The sequence below is a fragment of the Phyllopteryx taeniolatus genome, chromosome 9 (genome assembly GCF_024500385.1).
Source record: "Phyllopteryx taeniolatus isolate TA_2022b chromosome 9, UOR_Ptae_1.2, whole genome shotgun sequence".
Lineage (NCBI taxonomy): Eukaryota > Metazoa > Chordata > Actinopteri > Syngnathiformes > Syngnathidae > Phyllopteryx > Phyllopteryx taeniolatus.
The window spans coordinates 24,476,931-24,503,937 of record NC_084510.1 but is presented as its reverse complement, the minus strand read 5'-3'; the positions used below and the strand labels follow the sequence as shown (position 1 = coordinate 24,503,937).

Here is a 27,007-nt window from a genome sequence, read left to right as displayed (position 1 = left end):
GATGCACCTATCAATGTAAACTCACTGAAAATAAAGTTTCCAGAACATTATATGAAGCAGTAGTAGTAAAGGTGCACTTAAAACTAAATACATATGAAGAACTCTCTTCCAAAATGCTATAACTCCATCAAGCTATTTCAGAGCATTTTCGCTGATCTTTCAAGACTCACAGAATATTGTGTTGTCACAATATAAGCACCGAAACGACCAAAAGAAAGAGTCGTAATTTACAGATAAACAACTAAAAAAAAGTGCCATGAGTGACCCTGAGGTGAATGTCGTTGACTTTTTTTCCAAGTCTTCCTCATACTCTGTTTATACCATATATATACTGTACATACTCTGTTCGAGTGTCAGGTGCCTAACCTTGTCCGACTTCTAACATGTTGACGTTTCTCTCCCTCATGACAAGATAACGTATAGGTTCGACTCAAAAGAAAATCCAAAGCGATGCAATGCTGCCATCTACTGGCATCTATATGCCATTACAGTTACATATACGCTTGAACAAGCTGGGCGAGACCCTCTTCCATGCCTACCCATTGAAAAACATACTTGACGAATATATTCGTCATTGGCAGTAAACGTTTGTTTTCCAGTTGATTAATCTACACATCCATGACAGTAAATGGGTTAAATGTAGTTATCTCGTTCTGGAAAATAGTTCTGAATATATTTTGTGTATTTTGTTATAAAATGTAAAAGAGCTCCATATTAAAAAATAATTATTACAAGAACAATCTCCATCACCCTGTCACCCTGCCCCCATGTACGATGGGGCCTTTTGGCTTTGACACGATAGTATTTCAGTGTAGTCCTTGAACATGGCGGATCATTCCCCAGCCTGCCTGCCCAATCACGGGCTGAGAAACTTAGTGTGGGGATGGTATAATGTAAATTAGCCGCCTTGGTTGGGCAGGCACTCCAGAGCCCCAGGATAATTTGACATATGTTCCCTTCCAGGAGTTGGAGAAAGCTGGCCTCTTGAACAAGACCAAGATTGCAGAAGGAGGTCGGAAACTCAGGTGACAAATAGTGGAGATGTTTAGTCGTTAATAATACAGTGGAAACTCACGCAAGTATGAGCAGAAGTCTAATATGAATGTTACCAACAATAAAACACTTTAAGTTAAACACTTTATGGAGGAATGAGAAGGGTTCATAAAGGTCAGCTACATCTTCACTCAGAGCCCTTGTCAAACAGCACAATCTGATTGAAACGTATCAATGTTACATTGGCTTAACAGAAGCAACACTTGTGATGGGCAGTTGGCTGAATCCATTGTGTTGTGTTGTAGAAAAAACTGGAGTCCATCCTGGGTGGTGTTGGTCGGGAACAGCTTGGTTTTCTTCAAAGATCCAAAATCACAGACGCCTTCCAGCTGGGTAAGACCTCACAAAGCACTTGTGGTGAACACAGTGGAGCCTTGACATACGAGTGACCCGACTTTAAGTTTTTTTGAGATACGAGCCGTCATTGGGACAGTTTTTTTTTTTTTTTGCTTTGACTTGCGAGCGCAAACTTCAGATACAAACGCTGTATGGTGGCAGTGAAGTCAACTCACTCCACACCAAGCAGCAGTTTGGTAGATAGTGAAGAATTCTTAAAAAAAAATCGGCTTCAAGCTGTTTATTGCCAGTTTACTGTCAAACTAAACATCAAACGAAGAGAATTGTACTTTGTGTATTTAAAACAACCACTTAGCGTTTGCTTTAACTTTGGGAAAGTCCGCTTAGCTTAATGGTAACAAACAATGCAAAATGGCATTGACATGCTAACGGTTAGCATTGATAGTTGCGGTTTTAGAAGCAGTGGATATTTGAACACAAATGGTGGAGCAACACATGTAGATGCTAGCCAGATAATATAACAATACTCACAGGCATATACTCTTTATCCTCCACGAAAATGACTAATATTATAGCATCTTACTGCGTCAGAGTAGAAGTAGAAGAAATACTATTCTTTTTCGTTTGTGTCGGCATGACTGTAGTCATTTTATCATTGTATATTACATCCTGGTGGCCAAGGCGGGCACACCAGAAGGCAACAACAGTATTTAGGCAAGTAGACATGGTAAAGAGTATCTGCTTACTTAAAAAAACAAACAGGTGTCAGATTGGAATTATGGTCTGTTTATTTTATGACAACAGAAACCAGGAAACAGTCGCCCCGAGAGCAGCGTTGACCTAAGAGGAGCCAAGCTGCACTGGGCCAATGAGCTCTCCAGCAAGAAGAACGTCTTCAAGGTAAGCAACCAAGATGGAGGCCTTATAAATGCTACTATTTCACAGACATGGTACGACATTGTGTTTGCAAATGTGTGTGTTCCAGCTGAGGACAGTGACGGGCAACGAATTCCTGCTGCAGTCAGAGACGGACTCTCTGATCAAGGAGTGGTACCACACCATCCAGAACGTCATTCACAGGCTGGTGAGGGACGGGAGAACACTGCTTTTAGTACTACAGAATTTTCAAAGCTCATTGAATGGGCTCATAAACTCAATTCAATTTAAAGGAGACGTTTTGGTTCAAATGGCTTGGTTTTGGGGCGTGGTTCCATCTCACGCAAATACGGTGAAACCCCGCCTATTCGCGGTTGGCTATTCACGAATTCACTTATTTGCGTTTTTGTCCTATACTCAGCACTACTTTCCCCATTAGAGAGGGATATGGTCTGAATAAATGAAGCGCCTCCCCTCAATTCAACATAGTTTCATCGTCCACAGGATGATGCCAAAGTACTAGTTTTATGTTATATAAGGGTTTGGCCTGAGCACAAAGAAGCTTTTAAGAAAATAATGGAAAATCGTGACTATGTGGGTGAACAATTCTAAATGTTTTTGGGGTTGCTGTTTTTTTTTTCTAGGATTTTTAAAATGTATTTATTTATTTGGGTATTCGCATCCGGCCTCGGTCCTTGTCCTCTGAGAATAGTGAGGGGATAGTGTACACCCTGGACTGGTTGACAGCTAATCGCAGAAAATATGAATATGTGTACATGCAATTAATAACAAATTTGTTGAAATAAAGTTTGTTGGTTGATGCTATTGTGGTTCTCCTAGGACCGTGAAAACCCGCTAGACAACGTGCTGCTGTACTCCCTGAGGAGGGCGGGCAGCGTGGAAATGCTGGACCACAGCGGCGACGAGGACGACAGGAGAACGTCTCGTAAGTGCCGCCGCTTGCCTTTTTTGGGGCATCCGCCCCTTCACGTCGCCTTCACTTCCTCCCTCCACTCTGTCACAGTCTTGTGATATAATGGAGTACATTAATGATTGTACTTGAGGAGAATTTCTTGTATCTTTATTTACATTTCTGGAACTTTCACTTGTACTCCACACATTCCTAAAAATATGTATACTTTTACTTCGTTTCATTTTCCCCAGCCATCTTCATAACATTGGCTTGAAAGTCTCTTCTTAAGGGATAAAGTGCTTCTTATGCCTACCTAAAGTGACAGAAATATTGGCATTCAAAAATGGGGCCAGAGAGGGAAGACTTTTCAAAAAAAGCTCCTTTTAATAATATTCTGCTGTCAGGTCAGAAAGACAGTTTTCAGAATCAGAATCAGAATCATCTTTATTTGCCAAGTATGTCCAAAACACACAAGGAATTTGTCTCCGGTAGTTGGAGCCGCTCTAGTACAACAGACAGTCAATTAAGTCAATTTAAGATATGTGATAAAAAAAAAAAAAGTGTTTGTTTCTTTAAGATGCAAATTCCAGCTTAAGTACATTTTGTACAAAATCAATGTCACCTTTGTTTTTGCTCCCACGACCTGAACTCCAAGAACTAAGACTTTTCTATGTACACAAAAAGCATATTTCTCTCAAATCCGTTTTAGTGAGCAACTTCTCTTTTGCCAAGATAATCCATCCAGCACACAGGTGTGGCATATCAAGATGCTGATAAGATAGCATGATTATTGCACAGGTCTGTTTAAAGGTGCCCACAATAAAAGGCCACTCTAAAATGTGCAGTACTACTGTCTTCATCATCATCATCATCATCATGACGTTCTCTCAACCTCCACGCAGGGTTCTTACATCCCACCATCCTCTCCTCCATCCTCTCCTCCATCCAACCCGCTTACATTTTAGCGTGGCCGCCGTGGCAGCTCATCCCCCCGTCGGCCTCGTCGCACCTCCGGCATCGCCCGGCCCTCCCGCTTTTCATCCTCACCACCATTCCCTCGCATCTGCTGGGACATCCCGCACTGACCTCCTCATCCTCCTTCTTCTACTCCTCTTCTTCCTCCTCTACTTCTTCCTCCCCATCCTTTCCTCCCCTCACAGTCCCTCGCTCGGCGTCCAATTTGGAGAACACGGAGAAGAAAAGAGTTAAAACCCGGCTGAAGAAACTCATTCTGAAGAGGCCTCCTCTTCAGGCCCTGCAGGAGAAGGGGCTTATTAAAGGTACATTACCTCATCTGGTTGGTGTCTATTTGGTGTCATTAATTTATTTGGAAACAAACTGTAGATGAGAAGAATGTCTCCGCAAAATGTGTTTTTTGTTTGTTTGTTTTTTTACTCAAATAAAAAATAATGACTTTCCTCTTGTGTTTAGGATTTTAAAAATAACGAAACATTTATGGCTAGCATGAGAATTGAATGTAACGGGCTACATCGCAACTCAAGAGCAACTCACAAAGTGAGTCTTTTCAAACAGGAAATAAAAACCATCCAAAGTAAAACTTATCAGGAGATTCCAACCCAGAACTTCTCGACTGTGAGGCTTGTCTCTCGCAATGAACAAGAACAATATTTTAAATATAAAAGAATATGCGGATACAGAACTGGGTAAAACAGAATTTGCTGTCAGTACTCGTATGACAAAACCAAGGTTTTTTTTGTTCTGTTTGTTTTTTTATGAAATTGACACTTGTACTCAGTCTATGTTAGAGAGTCACTCTCTGGAGGACCAAATAGCCAAAATACGGGACTATATATATATATATATATATATATATATATATATATCACAGTGAGTAATCAAGAGTGAGTACTCATACTGGTATTGGTCTGAAAGAAGTAGGATCCAACATCCCTAACTTGGTGTTTGAGAACCACTGCTTTAGTAAGTTAAGGTCCTGTGGTAGGAACCACATTGTAGTTTTGGTCTGCAAGTGTTTGGGTAAACCGTGCATACGATTATGCAGGCATACCTAATGATGTGACCAGTGAATATATACTACAAGGCATTCTGTAGTAAAGTACATGGATTGCCTCCAGGTCAACTCTGCTTTTAGCATGTAGTTGAAACATTGAGCACAGCAAATCGAGGTTTGTGTGTGCTCAGTGGTTCTGAAAGGTTTCTGTGTGTGTGTCGCTGCCCATCAGATCAGGTGTTCGGCTGTCGTCTGGAGATGCTGTGCGAGCGGGAGAAGAGCACGGTGCCTCGCTTCGTCAGGCTTTGCGCCGAGACTGTGGAGAAGCGAGGTAAAGCGCAGCGGCGGGCCAGTCCCTTGGCCCACGAGTGAAATAAAGAGGCTTTTTACTTTATTTCTGCCATGAGATTAAATATAGATGACGTGCCTTTCTGCAGGGCAATTTTTACAACTCCCTGAGACTCAGCCTAGTGTAGGAGTAAATGCATATTCTGATATTTGTCCCTTTCAAGGCAGTCTTGGTCTTATCACCTCTGCCAAGGACATTGATTCCTCTTTTTTTTATTTCCCATTTAAGTAGGGCTGGGGGGGGGGAAAAAAATCAAATCACTCAACTAAGTTGACTTCAATAATAGGTCGCCACATTCTGCCTCAAAGCTCCGCCGGGGCCCAAAAAAGAAAAAAAAGTTCCGCCCGGAGGCATGTTTGCGCCGCCGGAACCAATGTTTCATATGGACATTTATTGCAAACGATTGCAGTATTGGGCCACTGATAAACTTTGCCAAAACGACAAAGGAATGTTTTTAAGTAATTTTTAAGACACTGTTAGATGTGTCATGTGCATAGACTGTAACATGATAAGTATGAATAAGCTGAAAGGTAGTTAGCGTTTTTTGACCTAAAATGGTCGCTAGCCCGCCAATGCTAATCGCAATAGTTAACCATTTAATGTTTAGCAGTTGGTTGTCTCAAATCCATACCATACACTCAGTACCAACATATGCAGTTTAACGATTGAAGTCCGGGAATAAAATGGATGTTAACAAAATAAGTGTGTGGGGGTGATTATTATTCGAATATTCAGCCAATAATCAAAAGGAGAATCCATCCATCCATTTTCTTTACCACTTATCCTCGCTAGGGTCGCGGCCTGCTGGAGCCTATCCCAGCTATCTTCGGGCGGGAGGCGGGGTACACCCTGAACCGGTCGCCAGCCAATCGCAGGGCACATAGAAGTCTTCAATCACCCTACCACGCATGTTTTTGGGATGTGGAAGGAAACCGGAGTGCCCGGAGAAAACCCTGGCGACCTGTTCAGGGTGTACCCCGCCTCCTGCCCGATGACAGCTGGGATAGGCTCCAGCACGCCCGCCCGCGACCCTTGTGAGGATAAAGCGGTATGGAAAATGGATGGATGAATGGACTTTGTGTTTCCCATTTCAGTTAAAAAGAAAACTATATGATTTGTGTTAGGGAAGGGTGAGTAATGATACCCAGGTATCTGTATCGGGGCGATACCGACCTTATTTCTAGGTATCGGGTACTCATGAAGGCTGCCGATACCAGCCAATAGTTAATAATAATAATAATCTGACATGGAGTGAGTCCTCCTTACCAGTAGTTGGTACTAAACTGGGGTGATTAGACACGTCAGCGAATCATCATCTGTGTCAGAAAGAAAGAAAGGTCTTTGTTTACAATTATCTGTCAATGTGTGTTAATTTAAATTGTATGTATCAAAAGTACTAGTGGTATCTGTACTCTTTATCAGTAAGTACTCAACTTTGAATACTCGTACTGTTATTGGTCTGAAAAAAGTGGTATCGAAGATTCCCATTTTGTGTGCTGTGGTATGTCGCGGCAGGACTGGACACTGACGGCATCTACAGGGTTTCTGGGAACCTGGCGGTCATTCAGAAACTACGCTACCTGGTCAACCACGGTGAGGATTCATGCTTGCAGTGAGCCTTCAATTCTTTAAAAGTGCAATGACGTACAGACAGTAGTGCTCAAAACTCTTGGGTCACTATTAGGTTTCTTGTAATAGCAATGCTATAAATAATGGCCATTATGTAAGTAAAATTTCTCAGTAGGTCACAAACATTCCCGGTTCCTGGTGTCATTATTTACTATTATGTCGGATTCTGGCAGTTTAATTTGAATGCATCGCTGGATAACCTTTTAGACCTTTTACAGTACGTTACATGATTTTTCACCTGTTATTATTGATTTTTACACATGGTACTTACTTCCTCAGTGAACTACAATGGCATTCTGTTCCAGCGCAGAATTTCCCCAATTGGCTACTTCTTTCATTAAGACGTACTGTAATTTCTCATGTATAATGTGCATTTTGTTTTCCCCCAAAAAATGTCAAAAGTCAATAGTGCAAATTACACATAGGTATAGGGGAAAATGGAAAAAACTTTCACGTTCTATAAATGTATGCCGCCATCTAGAGGTTATGAAAAAGCTGGACACTTTCATTCCAATATGGCACCGCCACCTAGAGGTTATGAGAAAGGTGTAAACTTTCATTCTAATATGCCACCGCCACCTAGTGGTTATGAAAAAGGTGTAGCCTACACTTTCATTCCAATCCGACAGGGGTACGTACGTATGACTGCCTATATGTACAGTTGTGCTCATAAGTTTACATACCCTGACAGAATTTGTGAAATGTTTTTTTAAATATGACTGATGACTGAACAACAACCATCATAATTTCTTTTATGGTTATGTCTTGTTTAATGATAACGCTTTTCTGAAATGCTTGACCTTTTAATTTGAATCCCATTAAAATAAAATTAAATGTGTTTCGGCTGGTCCTTCATATTTTCTTTAAAGAATTGTACCCATCTTACAAATTCCGCCTGGGTCATCAAACATATGAGCACCACTGTGTGTTTTCTCATTTACTAAATAAAAGTAGGGTTGTGAATTTCAAAATAAGAGCAAGTAAATAAAAAAGAAAGTGTTATGTGCTCAAATAAAGTGCTTAACTACAGAAGAATTCTTTAAAAAAAACTAACAAAATACTGAGAATACTTCATGTTTTGATCATATGGGTAGAAGCAAAATCATGCATTGTAAAAATGCATTATATATAGGTAGAAGGGTTTTCCAGAATTTTTAGGTCAACTTTAGGGGTGCTTATTATACACGAGAAATTACGGTACATTTTTCACCAAGAAATTAAGAAAAATGTTGATGTTGCTGTTTTTCTTCAGTTGGAACTCTGGCCTGAGGCGACGTGGAGGGAATTATGAACAAATCCAAATACCAGTTAGCAACAACAACAAGAAATGTCAGTAAAAGCCTACTAGAACATCTGAAAATTATTTGGGGTAATCAGAGGCACTTTAAATGGTGGCAGATTTTTGCTGACTCACATTTAACAGGAGTTTGAATGTGATTGTTTAATTCTAAACATAGCCACATCCTCAATTAAAAGAGGGTGTGCACACTTGTACAACCACATGATTTCAGTTGTTTTATTTTTACTCCGCCACTTGAAAAGATCACTTGAGTTGTACAGGTCATAAGCCACATTAACAGTTGAAAGGGTTTTGAAATGATTTATCTTGGTCTTACACCACAAAAACCTGGCATTTGAACAGGGGTGTGTAGACTTTTTCTATCCACTGTACATAGGAAAGGGTCCGGCTGCTTCGTAAAATACGACAACGCAACAAACAGATGATAATGTACATACACTTATTAGGTGGCAATATTGCGCTCCGTTACATGTCTTCAAAGGTTGGGTAGCTTTATTTTATTTTAGTTGTTTACAGTAGGTAACGCGACCAAATACGGTTCCTTGGCTGGTAAAACGCTGCAGAGACTCGAACTAAAACAGCTCGTCAATATGGATTCAATTGGTTGGTTTAACACACAAATCTCTCATATTGATGATATGATGATTTTATTTTTCTTTTTTTTAAATCATATTTTCTAATGTTATCCATTCGCTGAAGGGGGCAAGCCCGCTGAGTGACTTTGTGGTTCTTTCAGAGCGGGCAGTGACCACTGATGGCCGTTACATGTTCCCAGCAGAGTTGGTGCAAGGTAGACCTGAATGGACAACAAAATATTTTTTTTTCGTCTTGCCCCGTCCTGCTTCTTTCGTGCATTCACACACACACACACACACACACCAGCTCCAGCGGTTTTTCTGGTTAACAAATGTATTAGACCACTACCCGATGTAAGCTTTTACAATGACAACAATTAACAGCGCTGCAAATGGGCAGCATGGCCATTGCCTCACAGGTAAGAGGGTTTGAATCTCTGCTCAGCCATTTTGTGGATTTTTTTTTTTTTTTTCATGTTTTAGTTCAAATTTGCAGGTGAAAAAGTGAATTCCATTTGAAATTCATAATTCCTGCCCAAAATAGTAAAATGTGGGGAGTGCGCTGGAATTGAAATGGTACGACGCATTAAAGCACGCCATCATTCTGGATAGTTTTAAATGACGGGTTTAGGGTCTAATACATTTGTTAAGCACTGAATGTCCCTCAGGCATCTCTGCTATACTTGCCGTGGGCCAAGGCTGCCACCTGGTGGAGGAAACAAAAAGGCCTGCCCTTTGAATATTATATTGTATGTAATATTTTTACTGTGCATTTGTGCCTTCTCTTGCTTTCACTCAGCATCTTTTTTCCCCCCGCCGCTGCCGCCGCCGCTGCAGCAGCTACAAGCCTCACTGTTGGGCCTCGTCGGCGGGCGCCGTTTCCTTCCAACTCTTGTGCTCAAATTCTCTCCTCTCTCTCTCTCTCTCTCTCTCTCTCAGAGGAGAAGCTCAACTTGGACGAGAGTGAGTGGGAGGACATCCACGTCATCACGGGAGCTTTGAAACTCTTCTTCCGCGAGCTCCCCGAGCCGCTGGTGCCCTACGGCTTCTTCAGCGACGTGGTGGACACCGTCAGTAAGTGGACGCTGCGCATCATCCAATCACCTTTTGAGTCCACTAGTGCGTTTCCACTGCAGGAACTCCAACATTGTGTGTTTGAACTGGGATGCCGCCACATCTTTCAGTACTTAACGTTGTGTAAAACACTGTTAACAGGGCACATATACGTGCGTACTTGTGTGTCGCTGCTCACTTGTCATTACATTTATAATCTTTACAGTCTTGCACCAACTGCATCACAAGCTTCGTTCTTCCAGCCACTGTGATGTTACCACCCATGCACAAATCACGTGAACCGGACCGCTCCATTAGCAGTAACATTAAAATGAACACATAACTAAATAATACTCTAGGTACACAAATTTAATGGAATACCGTTAACGGGCATTTGTGCAAATACTTGCAAATTTCAAAATATGTGTGACTTTATCTCCTTTATTTCAGTTTTTTAGTTTAATACAAATACTCTTTTGTTGTGCTTGTAAATGTTTAGTTGTGCGGTGTGTGTGTGTGTGTGTCTTTTTTTTTTTTAAGAAAGAAGGCCAAAATAGTACAAATAGGCAACCACACAATATAGGCTCAGTAAGTCCAAGTACAAGTGATCTTTGTATTGCGACAATAAAAGGCGTTCTATTCTAGTGTATCAAAACGATGTAAAATAACAACATTCAAGCAGCAAACGAGAGTACTTCCGGCTGTCCCTCTTACTTTGAAACTCAAAATTGCACCACTTCCGGACTCTGAAGTTGACGATCGCAAAACGGCAGCAGCTTCACTGTGAACGTCACATATGCGCAAAACACATCAATTAGACTCCTCAAACAATAACATTATACAAATGCCTGCAAAATGAATACATGTTTAAGGCACTTTTAAATTGTAATGATTCATATATCTCCTTAAACAACGAATGACTTTGTGGCCATTTATATAGTCTCACTGCAGAATATTAAAATGTCAAACATTTGAAACACAGACATTTCCTGTCCAGTTGATGAACGCTTTTTGAGACTGAGGCTTAGTTTACAAGCAATTACAATGTGAAAAATAAATACATAACTAAATCACAATTATGAAAGGATCAATACAATTGAGAGCCAAGAATTAATCCGAAAATGGGGGCAAAATGGAAAAGAGCATTTATCAATGTAGCGACGGCGGTGCCGTGTTGTTGCAGAGACGTCGGACTACGCGGACAAAGTGGAGCGTCTGACGAGCGTCGTGCACAGCTTGCCTCAGCCCAACCACGACACGCTGCAGTTCATCTGCCGCCACCTCAAACGGTAACAAACACAAAACACTTCAGAGATGCGTATTAGCGTCTAAACTAGGGGGCGGGCGGAAAAATACAGAGCTGAAACCGATACATCGATTGTATCATTTGCAGGTATTTACTCTCAAGGTGTCATTCGCAAATGAGACCTTGGTCTCAACTGGTCTTTTACCTGGTTAAATCAAGGGTTAGGTTATGAAACAAATAACTATCTAAATAAATGAAAACATATATAAAGAGCTCAATATAGCCATTTTTTTTAAAAAAAGCATTTAATTGCTAAACAAATCTTTGTAAATTAATTACAATATTTATAAACAGATATGTGAATAAAATATGTAATAAAAAATGTTCATGAAATCATTACATTGGGTCAAATTTAAAAAATAACTAAATCAATTATTGAATAATTCACAGGACAAATAAATAAATATAACTCACTCAATATTTAAAATGGGAAAAAAATTTAACAAATAACTGTAAATAGATAAGATACAGATAATAAAACTGCATATAGCTAAGTAAAGTTTCTAATCTAATAAATACCTATATTAATTGATTAATTCATGCAAATGTGTATAAATAGATTTAAGTAACTCAATAAATAAATTAGGTAAAAATGTAAATAACTTCATGAATGAATTAATGACTACTTTATAAATAAATAGAACTAAATATTTAAAATTGGTAAAAATGTAAAACAAATAACAAAAAACAAGTATAACTATGTATCAATAACTAAATATAGCTACAGAAATAAATAAAATTGGTAAAAACTTTAAATTATTACCAAAGTAAATTAATTACTTAATTCAAATGTATATATGAGCAATACATTTAAATAAGTAAATAACTATATAAATGAGGTAAACATGTTAAATAATTATATGTATTAATTCAGTGATTTTCCATCCATCCATCCATTTTCTGAGCCGCTTCTCCTCACTTGGGTCGCGGGCGTGCCGGAGCCTATCCCAGCTATCATCGGGCAGGAGGCGGGGTACACCCTGAACTGGTCGCCAGCCAATCGCAGGGCACATACAAACAAACAACCATTCACACGCACAGTCACACCTACGGGCAATTTAGAGTCTTCAATTAATGCATGTTTTTGGGATGTGGGAGGAAACCGGAGTGCCCGGAGAAAACCCCACGCAGGCACGGGGAGAACATGCAAACTCCACACAGGCGGGGCCGGGGATTGAACCCGGGTCCTCAGAACTGTGAGGCTGACGCTCTAACCAGTCGTCCACCGTGCCGCCAATTCAGTGATTTTAAAAATGTATAAAAAAAAAAAAAGAAATCAGTTTGTACACACTAACACGCACACACACACAAATTGGTAAGTGAAAAATTCCAAAAACAAGTGATAACCAAATAAAAAGTAAATAAACCCATGAAGAAATGAAGACCAAAATATTGAATAAATGCTTCCTACTACTACTAAATATGCAATGGAGATAGTGCCTTCACGAAATGTCTTTCCTATTACACAGTCAACTTAGACTTGTATCTGCTTCCATACAATTCCCTCAAAATAATAGAACAATTAAATTTGCGGCCAACGAGTTGATCGGAATATATTCATTTCTTTTTCTTTTTTTTTTTAATTGCGGCGTAAATGAACCTGTGGAGGCAGCACGTGCGCTAGCGGTTAGCATGTTTGGCCCACAGCCAGTTGTACCCCGGATTGACGCGTGTTAGTTTCATTGAAGGTTCGGAATTGTCCATAGGCGTGAGTGTGAATGCATGTTTGTCTATAAGTGCCCTGCTACTGACTAGCAACCAATCCTGGATTGATCCCGCTTCTCTCTCCAAAAGTCGGCCGGGATAGGCTCCAGCTCATTCGCATCTCTAATGAGAACAAGCGGTGCAGAAACTGGATGGATGGATGGATGGATGAACCTCATGACTTTGACTGGAATGTGGCCACAAGAGGGCACAGTTTCCTAATGTCGTGTGTGTGTGTGTGTGTGTGTGTGTGTGTGTGTTAGCGCTCCTATCTGCCGGGGTGTGGCAGGTGGGCGCGCTCCGTCCTTTTATCAGCCTCCTCCCGTCCCATCCTCGCATTCCCCCTCCACGCCGTCCCGCTCGCCCTGGAGAGGGCCGGTCCCACGGGAGCCTCGCGGTTCGTCTGCTGGAAGGCATTCAGCCGCCGCCCCTCCTCCCTCTCCTCCGCCGCGTCCCTTCATCCCTCCTCTCTCTGTTTAATGTGGAAGTTTTGAGCAATTGCTGGCCGCTCCTGCGGCTCGGCGGGAACGGCATTTTTAGAAGAATGCTTCATGCGGTGGCTTCAACCCATTCCTGAGTCCCCCTACACACGCACACGCACACACTGGAACACACAGGCTCGAGCACGCACTCCAGAAGACGCCAACTTAGGTGGAAGCAGACGGATTTAGACACATTTGCGTGGACATCTGGGTTGTAAAAGGCACTTGCATGAACACGCCACTCAGAGGGCAACACATCGCCAGTATTTAGTAGGAAATGATACGAAATGTTAATACCGTTATGCCAACATTTGACTATTTTTAGAAAATGTAGACTGGTGAAAGGCACACAAACATGCCACTCCACAAAAAGTGGAACACAACTTTGTTCATATTTGATTATTTTTGGGGACTATTTCGACATCTCGTTTGTTAAAGGCTTATAACGTCAACGTGGCATTCAAGATATTTCGGGGAAAAAGTGAAGCACTATTTCCAGACGATTGTTGTGTGTTGTAAAGTTACTTACGTCAACACGGCACTCGAAGGCAAACACGTCACGCGGATTTAGTAGAAAAAGTAGAGCACTTTTTTCTTCATATTTGACCAATTTTTGAGATGATTTTGGCACACGGCGGTCAAATATGGTGAATTTAGTTGGAAATCGTACAAAAAGTGGAACATCATTTTGTTCGTATTTCTTTTGTAGCTTATAGCACGAACATGCCACTCTGAGTTTAGTAGGAAATCTTGCTAAAGGTAACAGCACTCAAAGGTAACACTTCACCATCCACATTTTGAACACTATTCTGGCTACATTGACTATTTTTAGACGATTTAGACATCTGGCTTGTAAAAGGCACACAGACACAAACATGGCAAGTTGGAAATCATCCAAAAAGTGGAACGCTATTTCCTGCTGGTTTGACTATTTTTAAACATTTTAGACATCTGGTTTGTAAACGGCAGTAACATAAGCATGGCACTCAAATTTGGTGAATTTAGTCAGAAATCATCCAAAATGTGGAGCACTATTTCCTTCAGGTTTGACTATGTTTAGACAATTTTGGCATCTGCTTTGTAAAGGCACTCACATGAACATTTAAAATGAACTTAGTAGGAAGTCATGGGCAGTAAAAAGGGAGTACGATTTCGTAAATACAATTTTTTTAGTGATTCAGTTTATGTGGACGCGGGTTGTAAAGGTTAGTAGCTCGAACATGACACTCAAAGACAACACGTTAGGAGAATTTCGCAGGAAATCCTACAAATAGTGAAACACTATTTAGTTCGTATTTGACTATTTTTAAGATGATTTAATGCACGTGTGTGAACTGTAAAAGGCGGTAATGTAAACATGGCAACAACAACAAAAAGTCACCAGAATGTAATTGGAAATCATACAAAATTAATGTTTTATTTTGTTCATATTTTACTATTGAGTCTACTCAAAGACAAAATGTTCGGGGAATTTAGTAGGAAATCTAGGATTTGAATTTTGTTCAATGATTTAGACACTGGGCTTTTAAAAGGTTTATGGCAATGGCATTGAAATTTAGTCAATTTATTATAAAATGATACAAAAATAATGGAACACTATTTAGTTAATATTTTACCATTTTAGAAGATTTAATGCACATGTGTGGACTGTAAAAGGCAGTAACATAAATATGGCACATGACCAGAATTTGGTAGGAAATCACAAACAAAGTTCTTTTTTGTTTATATTTGACTATTTATTCTAAAATTTAGGAATGTAAAATTGCAACAAAAGTCACCCCCAATATTTTTGCATGTTTTTCTTAATAACTAAAATAATCTAATAATTTAAATCCTGAATTGATGAAAATGATTGAAATAATTTGAACAAATCCTAATTCTAGTGTGTGCATGTGTGTGTGTCTGTGTGTGCGTGTGCGTGCATTCGTGCGCGCCGCAGCGTTTTGGAGCACTCGGACGCCAACCGTATGACGACCCAGAACATCGGCATCGTGTTCGGGCCCACGCTGCTGCGACCCGAGGTCGACAACGGCAACATGGCGGTGAACATGGTTTTCCAGAACCAGGCGGTGGAGCTCATCCTCAACGAGTACGAGCGCATCTTCGGCAGGAGGGCCGCCGCCGCCGCCTCCTCCTTCTCGTGATCCTCCCAAGCGGACGGCATACAAATGGATCTTTTTTTTTTTTTTTTCCTCCACATTCGCAAAGATAACAAGGGCAAGACATGTGGCTGCCATATAAAAGTTCGAAGCATTAAATAGTCAAACAAGCCCCGTTTTTAGCTGCCATATTTTTTTTGCCTTTTGACTGCAGATGTGTGGAGCCCAGCTGTCACTTCTCCCTTGATATTCTCGTTGACTGAAGCCAAGCCAATGATAAATCGTCCCCAGGCTCCCCACCCAGCTCCCGGACCACCTTCCTGTTCCTCTCTTGATGCCACGAAGAGAAGTCGACTTAACAGGACAGAACCTTCCCACTGTGAAACACATGCGCCCGACACCTCTATGCATCGCTGTGGCTCTCCTGTAGTGACGCCGCAACCTCTAACGCGTGACTTTCTACTTCCGACTTGTTCGAATTGAATGTTATTATTTTTACCCCATGGCAGCTAATGTAATTAAATTCATTCGTTAACAGGCACGTGAAACCGTTAATAAGTGTACAGGCGATGTTTTAGGTAACATTTGAACATTCAAGTCAAGTCAAACACTGTATTGCAGTTGTTCTCAAACATTTTACACCTCGAAAAAATACTTCGCTGTCAAAGTCTCACCACAATGATCAATATTAGAATACAGTAGCGGACAAGTAAGCGTTTTTTATTCTAAGCAATTGTGAAAAAAAAACCTGCTTGAATAATGATTCCATTCAAATGTATTGCGCATACATAAAATTGGACCTAAAGACTTGTTTAAAAACAATAAGTCCTAAATGCAATTGTATTATACTTGAAATGTAAATACAACTGCGCTCTTCTGAGCAAATATACTAGACTGGATTCAAATGTAGTCGAAGCCACTGTAACATTATGCACAATTTGAAGCTTCTTTAATTCAGTGAGTCTTTTGCGTACCACTAGAGGGAGCCCGCGAACCCTTAGTGGCACACGTACCACACTTTGAGAATTATATTGTATAACTAACGCTAAAAGAAAAAAAAATAATAAATACTCTCCCTTAGACTGACAAGTCATACAACTATAAAGACAAGTTAAACACTGTAAAATAAAATTATAATAAAGTAAAACTACTCACCCTTTGAATGACATGTAATACAAGTACAACGAGAGGTTCAACACTAAAATTAAGTCAAAAATAAAACTAAAATAAAGTCAAACTACTCATCATGTGACTAACTTGTTATACAAGAACAAAACTAACACTCCAAAAACTTAAGAGTAAAACTACTCACAACTTGCACAAGGTAGCATTGTGTAAAACTGTAGAGAACTCCCATTAATAAAACAAATTATAAAGAGCAAAAAAGAAAAATTTTACATGTATTCATTTTCCATTCATCTTATTGAATAGATTTTAAGATTTCTTGTAAAGAATAAATTACAGTATTAGGAAAATAAACTATTTTACACAGCGCTATATTTAACAATTTTGAATGTATTAATCATAACTAAATTCATTAGAAATAATACAAATAATATTTTTTTTTTTTTTTAATTTTTTTTTCTTTTTTTCCCTTTTTTAAACCTGATCTACAAATGACCTGGCCCATTAGTCCAAAATCAAATGTGACCCTTGGGCAAAAAAACAAAACAAAACAAAAAAACTTTTTTTTTTTTTTTTTTCCACTGGTTTTGATGCTTGGAGATTCCACTATTCATGTAGAAGCAGCCAACCAAAGGTGGGGTGGGGCGGGGCGGGGCGGGGCATTGTCCGCGCGACCATTCACACAACACAATGTTCACTCCATGTGCCAACAGGGCCGCCATGTTCCCTTTTGTGGATAGCAATCGTGCGTCTGGACCTCGGGAGCTTCTCCTTCCTTGTACACTGTTCAGACAGACCTTCTGTTTTTATGCCTGGGATGCACATGTACATATGTTCAAAGGTTTAGCATTTGTCCACAACAGTAGTAGTAGTTGTAGCCCTTTAATGTTCACTTAAATCCATTTTGACCTGTGTTGTGAAACCACATGGACCTGTTTGGCAGCGTCCTAATAAAAGGAATACATTTTTGTCCAATTTAGTGGGATTTAATGTATTTTTGTAAGTTTAAGGCAGCACAGTGAAGATTTGGTTAGCATGTCTGTCGACAGGTTCTGGGTTCCATCTGAATCAGAAAAACCTGCACGTTAGCTGTATTGACGACTGTGAGTGTGAATGGGTGTTCCGCTTTACAGTATATGGCCCTGTGATTGACTGGCCACAGGTCTAGGGTGTACCCCGCTTCTCTTGCCAAAAGTCGGCTGGAACTGGCTCCAGTGTCCTTCAATCAACAGAGAACAGGGATGGTGGCGGTAAAGTATATGTACAATTTATTACAAATATGCACAAACATGCAAACAAATATATAATAATAAAACATTAATAGAAAAAAAACAACATTACAAAAATACTGATTGTTACATACAGTATATACTGTACTTTTAAGTGTGCACTCTGCGTGTGCATTTGAAGGCAGGGAAGACACGTCGGTTGCATAGCAGAACATGTTGCTGCAGATAAGATGGTCACATGACTCACGTCCGAGGCAAAAGAGGAAGAAAAGTGCCTCGCATGACTCTGCACGTTGATCAAAATGGTGGACTTGTATGTTTTATTGTCATATGTTAGCTTTTATTGGAAATTTCTTGTCACAAAATGGAACATGAGAATATGAGTGGGAATGCTTGTTTGTCTACAGTGCCGCCAGAAAGTACTCACACCCCTTCACATTTTCCACATTTTGCTATGTTATTGCCACTTATTGTAAAGCAGATTTGAGTATAGTTTAAAAACAAAAAACAAATCTCCATAAAATATCCCATAATGACAAAGTAAAAACATGTTCAGACAGTTGTGCACATTTAAACATAATAGGCACATAAGTATTCACACCGTTGTCTTCATATTTTGTTGAAGCACCTTTGGCAGCAATCACAGCCTCAAGTCTTCTTGGGTATGTCTCTACGAGCTTGGCACACCGTTTTTGCGGCATTTCTCCCATTCTCCTCTGCAGATCTTCTCAAGGTCAGTCAGGTTGGATGGGCAGCGTTGGTGGACAGCCATTTTTAGGTCTTTCCAGAGATGTTCAATTGGATTCAAGTCCGGGCTCTGGCCGAGCCACTCGAGGACATTCGTAGGCTGGTCCTGAAGCCACTCCTTTGTTATCTTGGCCTGTGTTCTTCCATTTCCGAATAATCGAGACCACAGTAGTTTTCGGGACCTTCAATGCTGCTGAAATTGTTTTGTACCCTTCCTCAGATTCATGCCTTGACACAATCCAGTCTCAGAGGTCTGCAGACAATTCCTTAGACTTCATTGCTTGGTTTCTGGTCTGATATGCACTGCCAACTATGAGACCTTATACAGACAGGTGTGTTCCATTCCAAATGATCTTAAATCAACTGAATTTAACATAGGTGGACTCCATTCAAGTTGTCGCAGCATCTCAAGGATGATCGGTGGAAATCAGATGCACCTGAGTTTACGTTTGACTGTCATAGCAAAGAGTGTGTACCTATTATGTTTGAATGTTTGCATTTTTTATAGATTTATACAAATGTCTGAAAATATGTTTTTACCTTGTCATTATGGGATATTTTATGTATTTTTTTTTTAAAAGGTCTGTAACAGCAAAATGTGGAAAACGTGAAAGGGTGTGAATACTTTCTGGTGGCACTGTATATGTACCCTGCGATTGGCCAGTGACCAGTCCAGGGCATACCAACCCTTCTCTTGCCAAAAGTCAGCTGGGATAGGTTCCAGCTCACCTACGACCCTAATGAGAACATACCTTTTTAAAAAAAAAAACTAAAATGGATGAATGAATGTGCCGTGTGATTAATTAGGCCTCACTTCTCTCGCCAAAAGTCAGCTGGGGTAGGTTCCAGCTCACCTGTGACTTTGATGGACAAGCGCTCAAGAAAATGGATGGGTGGATTCCAAAGGCAAAATAAAAGTTAGCTTTTGTGGCTAGCACTGCTAGCACTGGAATCTCACCTGGTGGAATTATCTTAGCATACAATAAAAAAAACACTATACATAAAAATCTAGGATGCATGATAAAATACGTTTTTGGTCACATGTTTGGCTTTAGTGGCTTCATGTTGTAGCCATGTGTTTCTTTGGTATATTAAGGAAACATCTATCAAAGGATATGTACTGTATGCAATGCGTCGCCATTTCAGATTCTCTCAAGTTTGTATCCGGGGTAGATCTGTTGCATCCAGGCTCAGTTCACATTTATCCAAGTCTCCATTTTGGACCTGGGTGTGGGACTCCCAGAGCTCCGCCCCATGGAAGTGGTTTCCTCCAGTGCAACTCTCGTCTTTCCGAGTTTCTTGGTTTACCGGCTCTTCCTCAGCTCTTCCTTCCTGGTCGTCTTCGTCCTCTTTGGGGGCCTCGGAGGCTCCGTCCAGACTGGTGTCACTGAGGAAGGACTGCGGCGTCTGCGTGTCCTCTACGGACAGGGCGGCGGGCTCTGGGGGCACATCGTCGTGCTCCTGGTCGGGGTCCTGATCCTTGCTGCAGTAGGCGTAGCGGTGGTTCATGTGCTGCGAGTACGAGCCCGAGTGCGAGAAGCGCTTGCCGCACTTGTCACATTGGTAGGGTTTCTCCCCCGAGTGGAGGCGGCTGTGCTCGATCAGGTGGTGTTTGTGCTTGAACGCCTTGTTGCATACTTTGCATTCGTAAGGACGCTTGCCTGAAACAGAAAAAAACACATGTTGTGTTCCATCTTTCCAGGGGGGGGAAAAACAATGAAAAATCATCTTTCGTGTTCTCACCTGTGTGTTCGTATTTGTGTCTGAGCAAAGAGCTGCTTTTCTGGAAGGTTTTTTCACAGATGTCGCAAGCGTACAGACCCTCGTCTGTCTTTTTCAGCCTCTTGCGCCCTGGTCCAACGTCCCCCTCCAAGCCTTCATCCATAATTGAGAGGTAGTCTAGAGCTCCGCGGTTTAACACCTCCCCCTGCAAGACCACAGGAACCATGGATCATTTAGAAGATCTTTAATCACTTCCGGGAGGGTGCCGAAAGGGGCCACTTCAGACACCTCCGTGGAGGAGGTCTTGGGGCAGACTTAGGACACGCTGGAGGTACTGAATGTCAACAGCTGGCCTGGGAGGGCCTCAGAGAGACCCCCCCCCCCCCCCCCCCCCCCGCCCCCCTTCCCCCAATGAAGTTGACCAGATAGGAAAGTCTGTTTTGCATTGCCTTCCTGGCAAGGCATAACATAGCGCTGGCATTCATTTATTGTGCCTTTCTTGACAGAACGGGATGAGCGCATGTTTGCACAGCCATTGCGGCCTATCACAGTCAGATAATTACATGCGTGGCAAGGTAAGCACCTGTGTCTATAGGGCTGACAATTGATTTCAAAACAAAGGGCTTCCTGCTTCTGTTATACTGCTGGTACAGGGGGTCCTCGGTTTGACAGTTCCGTTCCTACGGTGGTGATGAAACTGAAATTTGTTCGTAAGTTGGAACGTACTGTAGTCTATCACTAATCCACACAGACAGAGTAGGGAAGTCATGAAAAACACTTAAGCCATGAATATAAAACAATCAGTTGACAAACTGGACTTCTTCTCAAGACAATCACGTGACCACTTATTCTTTCACCGCTGCGCACACTAGTTCATCGTGTGCCGTTTATAACTTTGAAACCTTGTACGTTGGGACTGCCGTGAACCGAGAACCTCCTGTACTAACCCCTGGGAATGCCTCAGGGTGGCCAGAGATAGGGAAGTATGGAGCGCTTTGCGCACTGCCTTCCCCAATCGGTGTATCAGAGGCGTAACAGTATTCGCCAGTGCCTTTGAGACAGAACTCACTGGAACGGAATGTTTCCATGTCCAAAGTTGGCATTCACTGCAGCTTTGCGGCTTCATGCATTCAGATACCATTGTATCCATTTGCGTCTGGGACAGTGACAATTGCTTACGACACGAAGGAGTGTGGGCAGTCAGTGTCATTAAACTTTTCGCTATCCCCTCTGTTGCGCCTCTGATTCTACATCGGAAGCCAGCAAATTCACAGGTCGACTTCAAGCCAGCTGACTTCAACGTCAGGTCCGGAATCGGTACCTTAATCACAGGTCTGCAAGCTGGGAAAAAGAAGGCTAGTGTGGAAGGGGCTTGGACAAAGAGTGTTGAGTGTTAACGTTCCCGCTATCCGATCTGTTATGCCTCTGATACGGCGTCAGAAGCCAGAAAATTCGCAGGTCCACTTCAACACCTCTATCCTGCATCTGTACCTTACACACCAGTCAAGAAAAAACAAACTTAGGTGCACAGTATGGCTTGCCCGGCGGAGGAAAATGAATGAATCAAACTTCAAGAGAAATCATGCTTACCATCAGTGCTTGTCTCTCCTGGTGGAGCTTCTTCAATGTCGCCTCGGACTCAGCCTCCACCATGTAAGCCAAGGGCGAGAGAAATCCAGGGCTGATCGGTGACGGGCTGAAAGGAAGCGGTGCGATGCCGTCATGCCCTGCAAACCCCAAAGCAGACTGGCTGAAGAAGGGGAATCCGTTGTATAAGGAGCCTGGGAACACAGGAGCGCCATGTGCTCTGTAGATTGGGTGGGGATGTAAGGTTTGCTCTGAAAGTTGGTTGGGACTCTGCCGACTCAGCTGTTTGGTCCTGTCTTCCGTCCTCTCCCTTTTGGTGGCGCTGCCATTGACGTTTCTTTGGTCTGACTTCTGCTTGCGCACAGAAAGGTCCAGAGGCTCGTTCTGAGAGTGGTTATGAGGTGAGGAGAGTTCCGGGGGATGGCCGCAGCCGGGAGAACCCGAGGATGGGAGTCTTCTTCTGGTGTGAGGAGACGACAACTCCGAGGCATGGCTTGGGCTGCCCTTCTCCTGGCCAGAAGAGTCCAAGTGGTCGTGAGGGGAAGGCAGTGTGCCCGGTAGCTGCTGAGGTACAGAGGGCCACTTCTGCACTGGGGATTCGTTTTCAGAGGCTCCGTTGGTTACGTCGTTAGTTTTGCTGATCCCCGACCTGGATAAGAATAAAGGCGGCGAGTGGTGGTCTTTGTTGTAAAGACCCTCAGGCACATCCACGGCTTCTCGGTTCATCTTACAGTGGTAGCGCTCGTGCTGTTGGAAAACCACCACATTGGGGAAAACTTGGGAGCACCAGCAACACGTAACACCGAGAGCCCCTCTCTCTCGCTCTCTTGACTTCTCTCTTAGAGGCCCCCTCTCCTGCGACACCTTCCTGTCGGGACCGCCTCCGTTCCTGTGGATGTCCTCGTACTTCCTCACCTCTCTGTGGAGCATCTCCTGCAGCATTTGCTCAAACTTGGAGCCAGACTGGAGATAAGGCAGCAGGGTGGTCCCTTTCAAGATGCTGGCTCTCAGAGAAAGCTCTGCTGAGGGGTTGCAAAGGGAAGCCAGCTCTGACGTTCGGAAGCTGAAATCCTGCACTGAAAGCTGGGAAGGATCCTCCGCTCCATGGCCGGGAGGCCTGCTATTGTCTTGGACTTGCGACGCCAAAGGAGAGCCCTTGCTGTTCCTCTCCCGCCATGCAGATGGAGATCCTGGAAAGGAGTGCTGGTAGGAATTTTGGCTATGTCCGTTAAGCACACCACTCGTTCCTCCTGAACATCCGAGCGTTCCTCCGCTGCCGAGGCACTTTTTGCTGCTCAGGTGGGAGCTGTAGGAGCCCGAGTGAGAGAAACGTTTCTTGCAGTTGGCACACTCATATGGTTTTTCTCCTGAAGGTAACACACAGAGAAGGAAAATGAATTCATAAAATTGTACTTTGAGGTTTTAACTTTCTTGTGCCTTACTCAATTCATCCATCCATCCATTTTTCCGTATCCCTTATCCTCACTAGGGTCGCCGGTGTACCGGAGCCTATCCCAGCTGACTGTGGGCGAGAGGCAGGGTACACCCTGAACTGGTCGCCAGCCAATCGCAGGGCACATATAGACAAACAACCATTCACACTCACATTCACACTTATGGACAATTTTGAGTCTTCAGTTAACCTACCATGCATGTTTTGGGAATGTGGGAGGAAACCGGAGTACCCGAAGAAAACCCACGCAGGCACGGGGAGAACATGCAAACTCCACACAGGGGAGGCCGGATCTGAACCCGGGTCCTCAGAACTGTGAGACAGATGTGCTAACCAGTCAGTCAGCGTGCCGCCTTATTCAATTCAATTTTATTTATAGAGTGCCAAATCACAACAGATGTTGCACAAAGACCACACTCCTCACTCACTTATCAAGACAGGTAGCCATACTGGAAACTTAAATAAATAAATAATAATAAATTAAAAAAATCATATTTGCTAAATCTGTCAGTTTGAAAATGTAATTAATTAAATAATGAATATATATATATTTATATATATAATTATGGAATAAGTTAGTTGGGAGAGACTTCAGCTCAGCCTTGGACATAACGAGGACAAGTGTAGAAAATGGACTGATGGATAGATAAAATCGCAAGAATGATACTTCCTGTATTTTGAATAACATGGAATTTTCCCCAGCTGACTGGTTAGCGCATCGGCCTCACAGTTCTGAGGACCGGGGTTCAAATCCCGGCCTCGCCTGTGTGGAGTTTGCATGTTCTCCCTGTGCCTGCGTGGGCTTTCTCCGGGTACTCCGGTTTCCTCCCACATCCCAAAAACATGCATGGTAGGTTAATTGAAGACTAAATTGCCCATAGGTGTGGATGTGAGTGCGAATGGTTGTTTGTTTATGTGTGCCCTGCGATTGGCTGGCGACCAGTTCGGGGTGCACCCCGCCTCCCGCCCGAAGATAGCTGGGATTGGCTCCAGCACGCCCGCGACGCTTGTGAGGATAAGCGGTACAGAAAATGGATGGTTGAAATGTTTCCCCAAAACGTAATAATTCCTTCTCGCAATATTACAACTTTTTCCATACTATTTAGACAATTCTTGCAACATTTGTAATTTTACAATTATTTTTACTTTTCAGTGTGCTCCTAATCCAGTGGATTGCTTCGCTACCCATTTTCTTGTTTTAATGTGCTACTGTTTTTGTGCTTTCGTGACTACTAACACTGCTAAAAATATTCCTTTAAACATTACCTGCATTACTGTACTTGTAAGTGATCTGCAGTGAAAGCAGGGAGCAGCTGGAGGAACAGTTAGAAAGATGGAGGCATGCACTGGAAAGAAGAGGAATGAAGATTAGCCGAAGTAAAACAGAATATATGTGCATGAATGAGAGGGGTGGTGGGGGAAGAATGAGGCTACAGGGAGAAGAGATGGCAAGGGTAGAGGACTTTAAATACTTGGGGTCAACCGTCCAGAGCAATGGTGAGTGTGGTCAGGAAGTGAAGAAACGGGTCCAAGCAGGTTGGAACGGGTGGAGGAAGGTGTCAGGTGTGTTATGTGACAGAAGAGTCTCTGCTAGGATGAAGGGCAAAGTTTATAAAACAGTGGTGAGGCCAGCCATGATTTACGGATTAGAGACAGTGGCACTGAAGAGACAACAGGAAGCAGAGCTGGAGGTGGCGGAAATGAAGATGTTGAGGTTCGCTCTCGGAGTGACCAGGTTGGATAAAATTAGAAATGAGCTCATCAGAGGGACAGCCAAGGTTCGATGTTTTGGAGACAAAGTTAGAGAGAGCAGACTTCAATGGTTTGGACACGTCCAGAGGAGAGAGAGTGAGTATATTGGTAGAAGGATGATGAGGATGGAGCTGCCAGGCAAGAGAGCTAGAGGAAGACCAAAGAGAAGGTTGATGGATGTCGTGAGGGAAGACATGATGGCAGTTGGTGTTCGAGAGGAGGATGCAGGAGATAGGCTCTCATGGAAAAGGATGACACGCTGTGGCGACCCCTAACGGGACAAGCCGAAAGGAAAAGAAGAAGACTGTACTTGTAAGTTACATGATGGCACAGATTTTTGTATTTGCATCATCTTTCAGGGGCAGATGTATTTGAAAGGTTGCAACAGAGAGTGTGCTGTCGAGAGTTTGCTCCCTCTTATTAGTCTCACCACTGTGGATGCGGAGGTGCTCTTTGAGGTGGTGTTTGTACTTGAAGGCCTTTCCACACTGCAGACATTTGAACTTCCGTGTCTCAACGCCCTGATCCAAAGTGATGGCGCTCTACAAGGTTGACAGACAGGCGTTAGGAAACGGGATCTTCTTTATTTCCAGCCGTGTCATATTGCTCGTCGGGTACTCACCTTGTCATGTGCTTGGTGGTGAAGTGCCAGGTGTTGCTCCAATTGCGCCCTATGGGTGGCAGTGTATCCACAGAATGGACACGCCATGTGGCCCCGGCCCCTCTCCTGACAGTATTTGATGTGGTCCCTCAGCAAGGCTCCGTGCTGGTACGTCCTGTGGCAGAAGGGACAGGCTTGCAGCCTCCTCCTTGCATCTGGGGTACAACAAAATGAACCAAAAAAAATAAAAAATGGTGGAATGTTCCAATTGAATGTGAATACGTAGCACTCAGTGTTGTGATGGTTTTTCACACGAGCCTACCTGCTCCCTCAGGCGAGTGGTGCTGAACTGCTGGGGACCACATGGCAGGCGGCAGCTCCTCGTGGGTCCCGCCGCCGCCGCCGCCGCCGCCGCCGCCCTGCAGACGGTGCACGGCGGCCGTGCCGTTGCGGCTGAAGTGGTCCAAAAGGCTGGCGGAGGTCGAGGCCTTCCTCAGCTTGGCCAGGAACTCGTAATGGGCAAGGTCTTCCAAGTCAATGTGGGAGTCTGAGCTCCTACCTAAATGGGTATGTAGAAAAGCATACTAAACGTAGCCCATTTTTACAAGAGGATCAGTTTTGAAATCAGTGCATTATAATAAAAGACTAAAGAGAATATACAAAGACGTAATCTTGTGAAAATAAAGTTTCAATGTTTTTAAAGGGGAGAATGTCAAAATGCCCACACAACTATAACTGCAACAGTTTATACATCTGACTTTAATTTGGGGCTTATTTTTAAAAAATCAACACATTACGACCTTTTCTCGTAATTTTACAACTTTAACTCGCCTTCTCAGAAGTGGAAAACTTCTGAGAAGGTGAGTTAAAGTTATTCTCCTAATTTTAAATAACATTTATTCAGAAAATGATGAGTTCATTCTTGTAATATTACAACTTTTTTGTAAAACTGTTTTCAAGTAATATTTTGACTCTTCTCTCATAATAACATTTTACTCATAAATTGTGACTTAATTCCTTAACTTTTTTTTTTATCGAAGATTAGGACTTTATTCTAATAATATAACAACAACTTTATTTATTCTGTAAAATCAGGAATTTTACCAAGTAATATTACCGAGTTCTTCATTCTCGTAACTTTTTTGTATTACATAATCTCATAAAAATGACAACTTTCTCATAA

General features: G+C 42.4%; 2 protein-coding genes across 12 annotated transcripts in view; one reads left to right on the top strand and one right to left on the bottom strand.

The window, feature by feature from the left end:
- The window catches only part of arhgap9 (Rho GTPase activating protein 9), a 41,459-nt gene extending 23,751 nt beyond the window's left edge, over positions 1–17,708 (top strand). For 2 of the 10 annotated variants that reach the window (XM_061786250.1, XM_061786248.1), the window contains 13 exons: positions 964–1,025; positions 1,299–1,386; positions 2,155–2,250; positions 2,336–2,434; positions 3,067–3,172; positions 4,042–4,419; positions 5,344–5,442; positions 6,976–7,053; positions 9,126–9,179; positions 9,904–10,038; positions 11,201–11,306; positions 13,317–13,424; positions 15,449–17,708. In XM_061786250.1, coding sequence (XP_061642234.1) covers positions 964–1,025; positions 1,299–1,386; positions 2,155–2,250; positions 2,336–2,434; positions 3,067–3,172; positions 4,042–4,419; positions 5,344–5,442; positions 6,976–7,053; positions 9,126–9,179; positions 9,904–10,038; positions 11,201–11,306; positions 13,317–13,424; positions 15,449–15,653 — 1,614 coding nt within the window. In that variant the 3' untranslated portion in view covers positions 15,654–17,708. Of the gene's footprint in view, positions 1–963; positions 1,026–1,298; positions 1,387–2,154; positions 2,251–2,335; positions 2,435–3,066; positions 3,173–4,041; positions 4,420–5,343; positions 5,443–6,975; positions 7,054–9,125; positions 9,180–9,903; positions 10,039–11,200; positions 11,307–13,290 lie in introns of all 10 variants that reach the window. The other 8 variants (XM_061786255.1, XM_061786253.1, XM_061786249.1 and 5 more) reach the window with 8 other exon arrangements.
- A 276-nt stretch (positions 17,709–17,984) lies between these two features.
- Positions 17,985–27,007, bottom strand: part of LOC133484117 (zinc finger E-box-binding homeobox 2-like) — a 40,858-nt gene continuing 31,835 nt past the window's right edge. For both annotated transcript variants that reach the window (XM_061786245.1, XM_061786247.1), the window contains exons 3-8: positions 26,147–26,383; positions 25,846–26,039; positions 25,654–25,765; positions 22,022–23,385; positions 20,453–20,636; positions 17,985–20,370 (exon numbers count right to left, since the gene is read on the bottom strand). In XM_061786245.1, coding sequence (XP_061642229.1) covers positions 19,862–20,370; positions 20,453–20,636; positions 22,022–23,385; positions 25,654–25,765; positions 25,846–26,039; positions 26,147–26,383 — 2,600 coding nt within the window. In that variant the 3' untranslated portion in view covers positions 17,985–19,861. The remainder of the gene's footprint in view (positions 20,371–20,452; positions 20,637–22,021; positions 23,386–25,653; positions 25,766–25,845; positions 26,040–26,146; positions 26,384–27,007) is intronic.